This window comes from Schistocerca americana, chromosome 8 (assembly GCF_021461395.2).
Source record: "Schistocerca americana isolate TAMUIC-IGC-003095 chromosome 8, iqSchAmer2.1, whole genome shotgun sequence".
Taxonomy (NCBI): Eukaryota; Metazoa; Arthropoda; class Insecta; order Orthoptera; family Acrididae; genus Schistocerca; species Schistocerca americana.
Genome location: NC_060126.1, coordinates 39,800,634 through 39,817,185, shown reverse-complemented (window position 1 = coordinate 39,817,185; position 16,552 = coordinate 39,800,634). Strand labels below are relative to the sequence as shown.

Below are 16,552 nucleotides of genomic sequence, written 5' to 3'. Positions count from 1 at the left end.
CATACTAAATATGTAAAGGTTATAGTTTGTACGTTCTTTCTATCTTGTATTAATTCCTGTGCTCTCTGTCTGATGTAGAACATGTCACATAAAATGAGTAAATTGTAGCTCTGGTGCAAAAAAAAAAAAAAAAAAAAAAAAAAAAAAAAAAAAAAAAAAAAAAAAAAAAACACCACACACACACACACACACACACACACACACACACACACAAGTGCATTTCTTCTAAATCAGCCAACAGCAATATTCGCTTAGTCACTAGATGATTTATACAAGGAATGGCTGGTAAAGTATGTTTTCAATTTCATTTTAAATTGCTCCTAGAATACAGACCACCAACTCTGAACCTAAGACAAGGAAATCATTTTTTTTTGCCTTTTGTTGTTGTTGTTAAAACCCAATTAATTTAATTCACATGCTGTCACAATCTTTTAACAGAGCTTTAAAATTATGCACTTACCAGAGAGAATTAGGAAGCCAACAGGATTGCAGGAATCCAGAGTACAACCCTCCTCCCCCCCACCACCAACCTCCACATCAAAATCATACAGGTATGGGACAAATACAGATAGCATGTTCATATTATACAAAATGAGAAACACATGCATATTCTAAAAATATGTCTTATTAACAATGTTATCATAACAAAAACATGACATATACATGCAAATCAGGAATTAGATTTCATCACAATATAAATATAAAAAGTTTTCTCCTCTATACCTCACACTTAGTTCATACAACATAACAGTCGAACATTATAAAAACACATTTTAATCTCACTAAAAGCAACATTTCTGTCAGCACATGGCGTATGAATGAACATGTGTTTCAGTCACTATTTACTTTTTGATGTAACAAGTCGTTGAAGAAAGAAAAAACATGTTCGAAACAATAATTCGAAGTAGTGCATGAAATCCCCGCCCCCTCCTCTACATTTCTAAATTTCAGTCTTTTCCACTGATTGTATCTGCATGATTGCTCCAATCAGTGTAATGTATATTCACTGGCTGCTCAAGTCAAGATCCATGTCTGACCACACAGCTTCAGTCTCACTCTCATCAGGTTCTGCCTGAAATATTAAAGTTACATAGGCTTATATATGCATAAATAATGCTTATTCTCGTGAAATAATTTCTCAATAATAATGAAGAGTATCTGCACAGATCAAAAAATAACAGCAACGTAAAATGTCTTACTTCATTTTCTGAATCAGCAATGCGCTCGTAGGTAGTGTCACCCCCTTCATCTTCACCAGCTGCCATCATATAATAGGAATTGTCAATTTTGCTTGTATTACTGTCGATCCTGTGAAGTCCTTCCAATGCTCTTCGATTGCCTGGATCTAGGCTGTAAATAAATTAAGCTTTCTATCAGCTGCTCATTTCCCTTCATCTTGGAAAAACAAAACACAGAAATATTATTAATGTGAAAGGGAAGGGGGGGGGGGGGGGGGGGGAGATTTCTACACTGAATGAACTGGAAAATTGTTATTGTTTCAAGTGAGTCAAAGCAGTGCTCAGAAACACCTCCTTTCAGCTGTCCAGTGTTATTTGCTTTGTCTTTTTACAAATTAATAAAACATATCCCAATTTAATGCACACACAACATCTGCCAGTGCAAGGTAGTGGACATATACTTGTGCAAGGAAACCAGTATGACTTTGTAATTAATTTTTTTCCGTAACTGTATACATCATAGATGGTGATCAAAATATTTACAAAAGTTAAAAAAGAACACCCCACACCACATATTTTAACACACATAAGTTACACCTTGTCAATTGGTTTTAATCTATTATATAGCATGGCTGCTAGCCATCTGAACAAAGAGCTCAGCGAGTTTCTTTTGACTGAATCAAAGTCCCATATGTGAGTCATGCCTGTTGCTCTGTCTGGGAGATGAGTGTAAACTAATTGTGGCCTGCACCTGAATTGGAGGGGTAAGAAAGATTACCTGAGCACCTTAAAGAAAGTGTAAAGGAGGTCACAAATACACAAAAAATCTCCATGATTGCTGGAATCAAAGTGGCATATATTTTAGGTTAGAGTCATGTTACAGTCAGAGGGTATTAAAAGAAATTAGAGTAGTACAAGAACATAGTAAGTGTGAGAATTCCAGAAAAATAAAATTAATTTGTTTCATCAGAACATTAGAGGGCTGAAAACAAGATAGATGAGCTTATTGTTTGCCTAGAAGACGTGTAAGATTCTGAAGGAATAGATGTTCTGTGTCCCTCTGAACACAGTGTAAATTCAGGGACAGAGAAGTTGAACATCAGGGATTATAGACTACAATCATTTTCGTGTATAATTAACATGGAAAAAGGAGTTTTAACATATGTAAAAATGGGTACCAAGTCAGAAATACTGAAACAAACAGTTTTTGTGTTGATTAGAACCCACAAGCAGTGCTTGTAAGCTGTTACTGCAGAATACTTGTCTGTTAAATGTAACAGTCTACAGATCTCCTTTAGGAAACTTTAATCTATTTATGACAAATCTAGATGCATTATTCAGACAAAAAGAAACAGTAGTTTGTGGGGTTTTTAAGGTAATTTCTTAAAAAATATGGACAGGAAAAATAAACTAGAATTATTATTTTAGTGCTTCAATCCAATTTCAGTAGTCAATTTTCCAATATGTCTGCAGCAAAATAGCAGGACACTAATTGATAATATTTTTATAGACAGTGCTCAGGCTGAAACAATTAATGTGTACCCAATTACTAATGGACTTTTTGAACATGATCCACAATTAGTGGAAATACACAATTTGGCAACCTTACAACACTGAGGCAGGTTCATATAAAGCAGTGAGTCTTACTAATGAGAACAAGATACAATGTTTTAAGCTAAAACAGGTGGTATGGGATGAGGTATATATAAGAGATGCTAATGTAAAATTCGACTTATTCCATAGTAAATTTGTACAAATATTTGAAAGATGCTTTTCTAAAAAAAAATATCCAGTAGACCCATTAAAAACAAGCACGCCATGGATAACTAATGGAATTAAAATCTCATGCAAGAGGACGAGGGAAATACATATAAAGGCCAGAGGAATTCAAGATCAGACATTACTTGCAAACTACAAAAAATATTGTAGTGTTTTTAAGAAACTCATTAAAATGGCCAGAAGTATACATGTTCTGATAGAAATAAGTAATGCAGATAATAAGATTAAAACTACATGGGACACTGTCAAATGGGAGACACGATAACCAGACAGTGTACAAGATTTAATAACAAACTATATGACAATGTTGACACTGATAATTCGCAAGTTGCAAGTTCTTTTAACAACCACTTTCTAACTGTAGCATCAAATATAGGGTTAAATGGTTCAGTTGAAGAAGCAAGACAATACCTTAAAAATATCATTACACAAAATGTTAAGCATCTACAAGTAGCACACAGAAATTAATAGAATTCTAAAAATTCTAAAAAACAAAACCTCGTGTAGTGCTGTCGGAATATCAAACAGAAATCTGAAAAGTTTTTCAAACTTCATAAGCAATGTCCTTAGTGATATATGGAATGTATCACTCACAGCCACAGGGAATTTTTCTAGACAGATTAAAATACGTAGCTGTTAATCCAATTCATCAGATAGGTTGCAATACAGACTTAAACAATAATCGTCCAATTTCCTTACTGACATCTTCTGCAAAATATTCAAAAAAGTTATGTATCCAAGAGGAGTTGCACACTTAGGTGGAATTAGTTTACTTAGCATTCTCAGTCAGGCAACCCTTCTGAAATCCAAACTGTGATATGCTATTTATATATTCACTCATCAAATAGTACAACCCTTAAAAAAATATGAGTTGGTATTTTTGTGATCTTTCTATGGCATTTAATTGTGTAGACTGAGTTAGAAAAACTCAAGTTTTATGGAACTGATGGCTTTATGCACTGATGGTTTGAATCATACTTAAACAGAATGCAAAACGTTGCACTGAATAATTCAGACAATATCAGAAAGGTAGAAAATTTTAGTGACTGGGGGTGGGGTGGGGGTGGGGGGTGGGGGGGAACACAAAGTTCCACAGGGTTCAGTTTTGGATTTTCACCTTCCCTTTATACCTGTGAATGACCTTCCAACATTCAACATGCAAAATTGTTACTTTTTGTACACGATACTAGTGTTAATAAATCCCATTAGAGATAAATACAACAACAAAAATAAAGTAATCTATTAGATAGACAATAAATTTGCTCACCAAGCGGCGGCAGGGAAACACACACACACACACACACACACACACACACACACACACACACACACACACACACACACACACACAAGAATTTAACTTTTACAAGCTTTTAGAGCCAGTGGCTCCTCTTTCTGGAAGAAAAGTTAAAGTGGAAGGAAGAGGGGTGAAGGGATAGGACTGGAGAGGTTCAGGGAAAGGGGTATAGTTCAAGAAGGTCACACAGAGCCCTGGGTCAGGGGAGACTTAATGAATGGGAGGAGAAGGGAGGAGCGGCAGTCAAGCAAGACAACGTCGGGACGGAAGGGGAAGGGGAGGTGATAGGAGCGAATTCACTGTTTCAATTATTAAAAGTTTGGCCTTTCCTTCTCATCTTGCCTGGTGAGTCTCCCCTGACTCAGGGTTCTGGATGACTTTTCTGAAATATACCACCTTTCCCTAAACCTCTCCAGTCCTTTTCCTTCACTTCTCTTCCTGCCCCTTCAATTTTTCTGCCAGGAGGAGGAGTCACTGGCTCCAAAAGCTTGTAAAAGTTAAGTCCCTTTGTGTGTGTGTGTGTGTGTGTGTGTGTGTGTGTGTGTGTGTGTGTGTGTGTGTGTGTGTGCGCGCGCGCGCGCACACACCCTTGCCACCACTTGGTGAGTAGATTTTTATCTGTCCATTTACATTCCATTAGAGAGAAAACAATAGAAGAGTTGGTAAATGATATTTTTGAAAGAATTATTAAGTTGTCCTCTCAAAATGGACTCCCTAAATCTTGAAAACAAAATCTACTTTATTCAGTACTCTGTACAGCAAATAGTGCTACCAACAATTGATGTAGCACATAAGCAGGAGTCAGTAAATAGGGTAGAATGCTCCAAATTTTTTGGGTGTACATACTGCTGAAAACTGGAAAAAGCACATTACTGAGCTTCTCAAACAATTAACTTCAGTTACTTTTGCTCTTCATATAATTACTAATCTTGGAAACAATTGTACCACCCTCCTGACATATTTTGGATATTTACATTCAATGATGTCTCACAGAAGTGAGCAGTATGAATAATATGTGGTGTTCACCCATGGATGTCACGTAGGTACCTCTTCAATGAATTAGGCAATTTAGCTGCACTGATACAATACATGTATTCACGAACGAAATTCATCATAAATAATCCATCACAATTTGATGAGGACAATAATGTCCATACCTACTACACTAGAGGGAAGAATGACCTTTATTACCCAGTGTTAAAGCTGTCATTGGCTCAGAAAGGAGTTTAATGTGCAACAGCAAAAATGTTTGATCATTTTCCTAATAACATATAATGTCTGACAGGGAGTGAATCAAGTTTTAAACCATCTTTGAAAACTTTTCTTCTGGACAACTCCTCCTATTCCACTGACAAATTGCTACTTGGAAGCTGGTAGCTGGCATGGGGTGGGGGTGGGGGGTTGTAGAAAGAAGTTTAGTTGAATATGAACAGGACTAAAAATAATGTCTTCAGTAATGTTAACACTAATAACCATGTACACACATAGTGTAAACTGACTTGTGCAACTTCATTTTGATAATGGAATTGTTCAAATGTCTTATGGAACATGTAACTAACTAATTAATTAATTAGAGTCTTTGCATATGACAACTTACTTGGCCCATGGCCTTCCTAACTACTGGTATGCCTTTTTCAGAAACGATAATTTTGTACTTTTTGCAATAACTGTCCAAGTTTTATGACTAGGTAGCACGCCTGTACATTCCCATTTTTGTATCAACTGAAAAAGTCTTAATTTTAAGCACGCTATTTAGATGAGAAAACATTCCTTAGTCCTGTGACAATTCATTCATTCATTCATGTCAATTTGTTCACTTTTGTTATTAAACAAATTCCACAATCTCTATAGTAAGAGTTAATGATTTCTTTTCTAGAGTTAATTCTTCAATATTCTCTCTGCTGAACACTAAACCTCAGCTTTGAGTAGTATGTTGCATTCCCCCCTAGACTTTATAACTGCCTGGATTTGGTATGCCAAATCCTGGTCAAGCCACTCACTGAGGATTTGTTAGTGTAATACCACGAAATTACGTGAATACTGATGTCAGTGTTTTATCTGCTGTCTCAACATGTTCCACAGATTTTCTATATAGTTCAAGTCACACAATTTTGCAGGCCAACAGAGATATGATAGGGTGGGGAACTGTTCAGGAAACCTGTCACAGTCATTACATGTATTTGCAGTTGTGAATATGGACAACCATCAGCTGTATAACGGAATGACAACAATGAAAATTTGTGCCTGACTGGGACTCAAACCCAGACATCCTGCTAATCTCAAGCAGTTGTCTTACCATTACGCTATTTGCGCATGACTCATGGCCAGACCAAAACTTCCATATCTTGCCAACAATGTGTCTGCAACAGCACTCATGCATCCGTTATGTATATTCCAATAAGGTGAGACATTTTACTTTTAAGTCACTTGCCCAGTGTCAGCAGATAAATATGATATTGCAGTGTCTGTGTTATTCTGAATTATGTTGGAATGTTCCTCTGGACATGGATGACGACATATGGAAGTTTAGGCCTCGCTGTGAGTCATGCATGAATAGCCTAATGTTAAGGCCACCACTCCCGATAAGTAGTGGGAAATATGGCTTCGAGTCACAATCCACCACAAATTTTCATTGTCGTCATTCCATTATACAGCTGATGGTTGTCTACATCCACAATTGCTAATACTTTTAATGTATTTCATAACAACTGTAGTCATCACAGTGCCTGTTCCTTTGGAAATGCATGCATGTCACATGTTCTTCCAGCCTAATAATTTGGCTGTTGCCTTCTTTGTGTGTTTGGGTGAGCAATGGCCTTTTGTAAGGTGACCGACTCCAAATATTCATTGTACACAGTTTTCCTCACAATTTTCTCTTGCTAACAGATTGGGATGGACATTCATTCATCACTTACGGCAATTCATTTTGGGTTTGGAAGTTATTTCGATTCATAAGTGGTGAAACATGTCCCACTCAATCAGGATATTTTTCCAACCACAATTCTGATGTCATGTTTCATGGGTACATGTGTTACACCACTTTTTGTAGGCACGTTGAAACACTGGCACGAAACACCAACAAATCCAACAATTTCACACACTACATGGCCATGGGCATGGCCAAAGATGATTGCCTCTTCTTGCCATGCTGTCACTCCTTATATTTATCAATGTTTGCGTGAAAAATAAATGTTTCACTCATCACTAATGCCTTATGCTTACATAGAGGTAGTGAACATGCAGATGAGCATGTGACTCGATCCCTGTGCCTTCTGTAAGGGCTTATGATTCATCTGTCCATGCACACTGGGGTGACAGTGCGCTTATCTGGCTATCAAGATGGAAATGTATGAAAGTCCTCAATGACAACTAAATCATAATCTTATCAAATATTGGAAGAAAGCACAAATGAAACCCATACAAGAAGAAGAGCAGATCTCTCTGATGTCTAGCTCTTGTAGGATCCTAGATCATTTTCTGAACTCCAACTTAATGAGCAATCTTGAACACAATGTGCTCCTCCATGGCATACAGCAAAGAGCCACTGATCAAAGTAAATCAGGTGGATGCAATATTTCTTGACTTTTGAAGAATGTTTGAGTCTGTACCTCACCTAAGCTTACTATCAGAAGTATGATCATATGCAATATCAAGCAAAATTTATGAATGGATTGAGGATTTCTTGGTCAGAAGGACACAGCATGTTACTTTGGATGGAAAGTCATTGACAGAAGTAGGAGTACCTTCAAATGTTCTCCAGAAAGTGTGTCTGAACCCCTACAGGAGATGTTACGTTTTAACAACCTTGCACACAATATTAATAGTAACCTCACACTTCTTGCAAATATATTGAACTATCGGGGAAAAAACTGCACAAATATCCAATTGGATCTTGATAAGGTTTCAGTGTGGTGCAAAGACTGGCAATTTGTTTTGAATGTTCAGAAATTTAAAACTCGAGAAACTAGCACACACGCACAAACACTGTCCCTGTCCTTGGCCACTGAGGCCAGATTCGGTGGCCAGAGACAATGGTGACGTGTGTGCAAGTTGTGCTTGTGTGAATGTGTGTGTCTTTTATGCTTCACAGGAGGGCCTTGTGACTGAAAGCTCAAATGAATAGCAGTCTTTTTGGTGTACCTGTCTGCAATTCAGCATCTCCTCTGTATGGTGAGTAGCAACCTAGCCTTTTCATAATATTGTCGTCATTCCAATCTGGATTTTCCACTGTTTGAATATAACATTGAGTGTCACAGAAATACTGAAAAATATGAATCGCCAACACGTAAGTTTACTTAAAAAGTGAAGAATCTAAAAGAATCAGCCCCTGTCACAGGAATCACAAGACATGATTAGACTAATTGTCCACCCTGATAGCTGAATGGTCAGTGTGACGGACTGCCTTCCTAAGGGGCCCGGGTTCGATTCCCGGCTGGGTCAGGGATTTCCTCCGCTCAGGGACTGGGTGTTGTGTTGTCTTCATCATCATTTCATCCCCATCCAATCCGGCACGCAGGTCGCTCAATGTGGCATTGAATGTAATAAGACCTGCACCAAAGTGGCTGGACCTGCCCTCCCAGCCAATGACACCAAATGCTCTTTTCCATTAGACTAATTACAGCATGCACAGAGTCATATAAGTTCCTGCACTTTGGATGTGATTGGAACAAGAAGAGACGCTAATGTGGTACCACTAGTACTCTCTGCCATGCACTTCGAACTGGTTTGCACAATGTGTCTGCAGATGTAAAATATAAGGTTAACAACAAAAGAATTATCTGACATCTGTTATACATGAACCAGAGTTATTGTTGGAAACTGGACACAGGGGACTTACTAGATATTCTTCTTCAGTAGTTAGTAATCCATCTTACATTGTCCCTGTAACACTTTCGTCATGTTCTGTATAGTAATCACAAACTTGAGAGCCATGCACCTATTGATGCATCCTCCTTTCTGCTGTTCATGCATGTCAGACATAAAATTCATTCTACACGTTAATAGCTTTCTGACAATTTGTCTTGCATCAGCTCTATGGTTCTTTCTGAGGATCCTCTTTGATGCATAAAAGACCCCAATTAGTGTCTAATGATTCCTGAACATCATTATCTTTCCTGGCAATGTTTTGTTATGAGACCAATATGCTGTTGTCATCATTAATGTAGCAAAGCAAGACAGGGCATAGCAGAAATGTAAAGTTGTAGAAGCATGCTTGACTTTGGAAAACACTGGCACTGCTGTAGGAAAATTAAAACACCCTTCGGAGGAAAGAGAAGCACCAGTATGAACATTAAGAACTCAGATGGCAAGCCAGTACTATGCAAAGGAAAGCATAAAAAGTGAAAGTTGAAGATAACACTATGGAAAGGGAAGAGGAAGTATTTGAGTGTTAAATACAAGTATGATACAACAAGAAAAGTTTGATGGAACACTGAAAAATGTAAGCTGAAAAGTCCTCCAAAGCAGGTGACATTCCCTCAGATTTACTGAGATCATTGGGAGAACATACCATGACAGAACTATTCCACCTGGTATGCAAAATATATGAGACAAGAGAAATACCCTCTCAGACTTTGAGAATGTAATAATTCAGAAATGTGTGAATTTCTAAGCGACCAAACTGTTGAGGTCATCGGTCCCTAGACTTACCCACTACTTAAACCAACTTATGCTAAGAACACCACACACAGCCATGCCTGAGGGAGGACTCGAACCTCGGGCAGGAGGGGCTGCGCAATCTGTGGCATGGAGCTTCAAACTGCACGGCCACTCCACACAGCTGTAATAATTCCAGTTCCAAAGAAGGCAGATGCTCGCAGGTATGAAAATTACTGAACTGACAGCATAACAAGTCATGGTTGAAGACAACTGATATGAATTACATACATAAGAACAGGAAAAACAGGCAGAAGTCGATTTTGGGGAAGATCAGTTTGGATTCCAGAGATATGTAAGAACAATACTGATCTTACAACTTATCTTAGAGAATAGACTTGAGGAATGCAAGTCTACATTTATAGCATTTATCCATTCTGAGAAAGCTTTTGACAATATTAATGAGACTGTACTCTACGAAATTCAGAAGGTAGTAGAGATAAAAGTGATGGACTGAAACGCTCTCTACAGCTTGTACAGTAATCAGACTGCAGTGATAAGAATTGAAGGACACGAAAGGGAAATAGTACCTGATAAAGGAATGACACAGAATTGTAGCTTATCCTCAATGTTATTTATCTGTACATTCAACAATCAGCAAAGAAAACTGAGGAGAAAGTTGTGGGTGGAATTAAAAATAAATAAATAAATAAATATGTGCAATGTCAATGGAATTTGGTCAGACTGGAAAAGACTTCAAAGATCATTTGAATGGAATGGATAGGATCTTGAAAAGAGTTTAAAACATGAATAACAACAAAAGTTAAACAACGTTAATAGAATGAAATAAAATTAAATGTGATGCTGAAGGAACGGGATTAGAAATGAGAGACTAAAAGTAATAGTTGAGTTTTGCTGTTTGGACAAGAAAATAACTGACAATGTTGAAGCAGAGATGATATAAAAGATAGGCATGCAAAAGCAAGAAAAGCATTTCTGCGAGTATGAATTGGAGTGCTCAGACACGAAGAAAATAGATTTTGAAATATAGTTCTCCACAGGACTATTGCAGATCAGATATGCAGATTGTGTAACTAATGATAGGACACATCGTGAGCCATTGAAGACTCATCAGTTTACTGGATAGAAGTGTGGAGGGTAAAAACTGTTGGGGGGAGACCAAAGAGACCAAATGTTGACTGTAATGAGCAGGTTCAAATGACTGTAAATTGCAGTTGGTACACAGATAGGAGAGAATGTAAACTTGGAGTGAGGGAGGGAGACTGCAGTAGAGAGGGCAGAGGGTGCATTCTTTGCATCTCTGAGTGGGTATTCTGCCTGCATCTTGCGTTGCTGGCCACCCTCTTGTTGAACTGCCATTAATGTGGGATTCTGTCCTGCACTTAGTTGGTATCCTTCATTTGTCAATCATATCCTTGTGAAATGTTATTTCAGTGAACTCCCTTACAGTTATCCTCCAATAGTTGGTTGGTCAGCAAAGTACCTTGGTGTTCCGAATGTCGAAGGTGTTGTCTTCCATGATGCTATGCTTTACTACCCCCGATTTCTCTGTTTCTCCCCATCACACACCCACTGCGTGGAATCCAAGGCTGCATTCACCCAACGTATTCTTGGCCACATTCACCGGCAATGCTGTATATTCCAGGTACATTCAGTCTTAGTGGATCTTTTTCAGAGCAAAGCTGCTCTTTCACCTACAGCTGTTGTCCAATTACAGTTTTTAAGTTAGATTTTTCAAATGAGCTTTAAATTTTGGCTGAGGCATGTCCCAAATATGGAAGGAAAGTTTTGCTGAATATTTCCTTCAGGTGCTTTAGTTCGTCTGGGAGGCTTTCTTTGTTGCAGATACATGCTCCCTACGGAGCAAGATATTCAGCACTAGCAGATGTGTGCTGGATGGTGGCAGCTATTGCATGAAGGTGCAGAGGTCTGAATGTGTTTTCTTCTTACACGCTGAATGGCCTAGTGGACCATCTGTCTTCCTTTCTTGTGAGACACTGTAGATATCAAGTTAAGAACTCATCCAATATCATGAAAATACTTCAGGTCATGTGATTACAAAGAGATGGCTTGCTCATGAGGTTCGATGTTACGCCGCTATTCACAAAACTACCTCTGTGAGATTCATTGGTGCTGCTGTCTGAACATTTTGAGCCATAAGACTACTTCAAGTGCAACAGAGAGTTTTATGAGAAGATGGCTGGAGTGGCCATGGGATCCCAACTGGCTTCAGGTACAGCAAATTTCTACATAGGACACTTTCAGAAGGTGGCACTTCAAACAAACTCACCAGAAGACTATGCACTGCTTCTACTGTATCAGTAACACTTTTGTGATACAGGAGGGTGGCAGACAGGCAATGGATGAGTTTCTGGACTCTAACAGCATCCATCAAAACATTGTTTTCACTATGGAAATAGAGGAGGATGCTTGCCTGCCTTTCCTGGAAATTCTAATATGGAAGAAAGCAGGTGGTACACTACGCCATTCAGTGTATAGGAAGGAGACACACTGAGACCCATACTTGCATGCAACGAGCTGCCACCATCCAGCGTCACAGCAGGCAATGCTGACCACCCTGGTACATATGGCGAACATCATCTGTGATGAAGAAAGCCTTCTGTATATACAGCACCTGAAGGAAGTACTCTGCACAAATGAGTGCAGCGAAGCACAGATTCTACATCTACATCTACATCTACATTGATACTCCGCAAGCCACCCAACGGTGTGTGGCGGAGGGCACTTTACGTGCCACTGTCATTACCTCCCTTTCTTATTCCAGTCGCGTATGGTTCGCGGGAAGAACGACTGTCTGAAAGCCTCCGTGCGCGCTCTAATCTCTCTAATTTTACATTCGTGATCTCCTCGGGAGGTATAAGTAGGGGGAAGCAATATATTCGATACCTCATCCAGAAACGCACCCTCTCGAAACCTGGTGAGCAAGCCACACTGCGATGCAGAGCGCCTCTCTTGCAGAGTCTGCCACTTGAGTTTATTAAACATCTCCGTAACGCTATCACGGTTACCAAATAACCCTGTGACGAAACGCGCTGCTCTTCTTTGGATCTTCTCTATCTCCTCCGTCAGACCGATCTGGTACGGATCCCACACTGATGAGCAATACTCAAGTATAGGTCGAACGAGTGTTTTGTAAGCCACCTCCTTTGTTGATGGACTACATTTTCTAAGCACTGTCCCAATGAATCTCAACCTGGTACCCGCCTTACCAACAATTAATTTTATATGATCATTCCACTTCAAATCGTTCCGCACGCATACTCCCAGATATTTTACAGAAGTAACTGCTACCAGTGTTTGTTCCGCTATCGTATAATCATACAATAAAGGATCCTTCTTTCTATGTATTCGCAATACATTACATTTGTCTATGTTAAGGGTCAGTTGCCACTCCCTGCACCAAGTGCCTATCCGCTGCAGATCTTCCTGCATTTCGCTACAATTTTCTAATGCTGCAACTTCTCTGTATCATCCGCGAAAAGCCGCATGGAACTTCCGACACTATCTACTACGTCATTTATATACATTGTGAAAAGCAATGGTCCCATAACACTCCCCTGTGGCACGCCAGAGGTTACTTTCACGCCTGTAGACGTCTCTCCATTGATAACAACATGCTGTGTTCTGTTTGCTAAAAACTCTTCAATCCAGCCACACAGCTGGTCTGATATTCCGTATGCTCTTACTTTGTTTATCAGGCGACAGTGCGGAACTGTATCAAACGCCTTCCGGAAGTCAAGAAAAATACCATCTACCTGGGAGCCTGTATCTAATATTTTCTGAGTCTCATGAACAAATAAAGCAAGTTGGGTCTCACACGATCGCTGTTTCCGGAATCCATGTTGATTCCTACATAGTAGATTCTGGGTTTCCAGAAATGACATGACATGATACGCGAGCAAAAAACATGTTCTAAAATTCTACAAGAGATCGACGTCAGAGATATACGTCTATAGTTTTGCGCATCTGCTCGACGACCCTTCTTGAAGACTGGGACTATCTGTGCTCTTTTCCAATCATTTGGAACCCTCCGTTCCTCTGGAGACTTGCGGTACACGGCTGTTAGAAGGGGGGCAAGTTCTTTCGCATACTCTGTGTAGAATAGAATTGGTATCCCGTCAGGTCCAGTGGACTTAGTAGGGCATTCAAGAAGACACAAGATGTTGGAAACCGGGAAGACGAAGAAGAAGACAAGAGATCACTCTTCTTCCATACTCGGGACAAAAGTAAGAGGCTACTTGAAAAATTCAACACAAACTCACCTTCTGAGCACCGCTGCAGACAAAAGAGTGGCTCAGGTGTGTGAAAGACTCATTAAAACTGAAAGTAACTGGAATGTACAACACTGCCTGCACATGTGGCCAACGGTATAGTTGGCAAACACAGTGCTGCATTTCGAAATGCTGTGAGGAGCACATCAGGCATGTGCGACTGGGACAGACAGAGAAATTAGCAATCACGGAGCGAAATTACACCTCTGACTTCAGAACACCAAGATGTTTTGCTGAGCAACCTGCTACTGGGGCATCACCATAAAGGAATCCATTGAAATAAGAGTTAATGGCAATCTTGTCAACAGGTAGGAAGGATATCGACTAAGTGCAACACAAGAGCACAGCTAGCAAAGTCCAACTCGCAAGACATGGCTGGAATGCCCACACAGAGATATGAATGATGTATACAACATTAGTGTGACAATAAACGCTATTATAGAAGCAAAATTTTTAGGCCCTTTACTTAAAACGGTATACATATAAAGGCAAAATAAAGGAAACAGTAAATAAAATATTATGAAAAGGGTAGTTGTTGCTCAGCATACAGCCGAGACACTGAGTCGCAAATGGGCACAACAGATTGGCAGAAAGTAAGCTTACATGCAACAAATCCTTCACTGGAAACAGACCCCCCCCCCCCCCCCCCCCCCACACACACACAGTCTCTGGCTGCTGAGGCCACATTGTGCGAGCAGTGTCACATTATGGGAGAGGAAATCGGGTGCAGGTGGTACGAAGGAGGCTGGGGCAGGGAGGGAGAGAGGCTTGGGGAGGAACAACAAGGTAGGGGTGGGGGATGATAGAGTGCTGCTTGTGGGAATGTACCGGGATGAGGTGGAGAGAGGGTAGGGCAGCTCTGTGCAGTTGAAAGGTTAGACAAGGGGCAAGGGAGTGAGGGGGGGCAAGAGGGGTTAGTGGAAAAGCAGAGAAGTAAATGGTCTGTGGGTGCATTGGTGGAATAGAGTGCTATGTAGTGCTGGAATGGGAAAGGGAAAGGACAATGACTACGAAGGTTGAGGCCAGGAGGGTTACAGGAACATACAATATTTTGCAGGGAGAGTTTCCATCCACACAATTCAGAAAAACTGTTGTTTGTGGGAAGGATCCAAATGGCACAGGCTATCAAGCAGTCACTGGAATTAAGAACGTCACATTGAGTGGCATGCTCAGCATCAGAGTGGTCCAACTGTTTCTTGGCAACAGTTCATCAGTTGCCATTCCTGCGGACAGGCAGCTTGTTGGTTGTCTTGCCTGCGTATGTGTATGTTGTCTATTTTCAATGAAGGTCTTGTTGGCCAAAAGATCAGTTTTTGACTATCTTTCTCTTGTGCCTATCTGTGACTCAGCATCTCAACTGTATGGTGAGAGGCAACCATCCTTTTCATAATACTGTCACATTCCATCCTGGATTTTCCATGACTAAATAAACCATGTTAGTCTATGTTTGATGATGATGATGAGTCCCATACGTCTTTACAGAGCATAGGGGAGCGATGCGGGAGACCAGCGCCGCCTTACTAGGCAAGGTCCTAGTGGAGGTGGTTTGCCATTGCCTTCCTCCAACCGTAATGGGGATGAATGATGATGATGATGATGATGATGATGATGATGATGACGATGACACAACAACACCCAGTCATCTCGAGGCAGGAAAAATCCCTGACCCCACCGGGAATCGAACTCGGGACCCCGTGCTCGGGAAGCGAGAACACTACCGCGAGAACTATGTTTACTTTCCATTAAAACCAGTTTTCATACTGTCCAATGTGCCTACTTTGCCCAATTGAAAAGTATCCTTCACTTTGGAATTATATTCTGCGATATTTCGGCCACCTAGTAAAATCATCACCTTAGCACTGGGAGGGGGGGGGAAATTAATTACGAGAGAAGTTGCTACTCAGCATATAGCGGAGATGCTGAGTTGTGATAGGCACAACAAAAAGATTCACACGATTAAAGCTTTTAGCCATTAAGGCCTTTGTCAGCAGTAGACATGCATGCACACGAAAGCCCCCCCCCCCCCCCCCCCCAGACATACGTAAACGCAACTTGCACACGCGTCTGCAGTCTCAAGAGAGCTGAAATCGTACTGCGAACAGCAGCACGAGTGCCTGATGGGAGTGGCGACTGGGTGGGGGTAAGGAGCAGGCTGGGGCAGGGAGGGAGAGGGATAGTATGGTGGGAGTGTTGCAGTTTAGACAGAAGGCAGGAGAGAAGCGGAGGGGGGAGGAGGTAAATAGCGGAAAGGAGAAAAATAAAAATAAATTAAAAGACTGAGTGTGGCGGTGAAATAATGGCTGTGTAGTGCTGGAATGGGAACAGGGAAGGGACTGGATGGGTGAGGACATTGACTAACTAAGGTTGAGGCCAGGAGGGTTACGGGAACG

At 40.4% G+C, this 16,552-nt stretch overlaps 1 protein-coding gene across 1 annotated transcript in view; it reads right to left on the bottom strand.

Annotated features, from left to right (window-relative positions):
* Window positions 1–607: 607 nt before the first annotated feature.
* LOC124544918 (anaphase-promoting complex subunit 7) overlaps window positions 608–16,552 on the bottom strand; it is a 168,347-nt gene continuing 152,402 nt past the window's right edge. The window contains exons 10-11 of the mRNA XM_047123658.1: window positions 1,200–1,350; window positions 608–1,072 (exon numbers count right to left, since the gene is read on the bottom strand). Of these exons, the coding sequence (XP_046979614.1) occupies window positions 1,004–1,072; window positions 1,200–1,350 (220 nt within the window). The 3' untranslated portion in view covers window positions 608–1,003. The remainder of the gene's footprint in view (window positions 1,073–1,199; window positions 1,351–16,552) is intronic.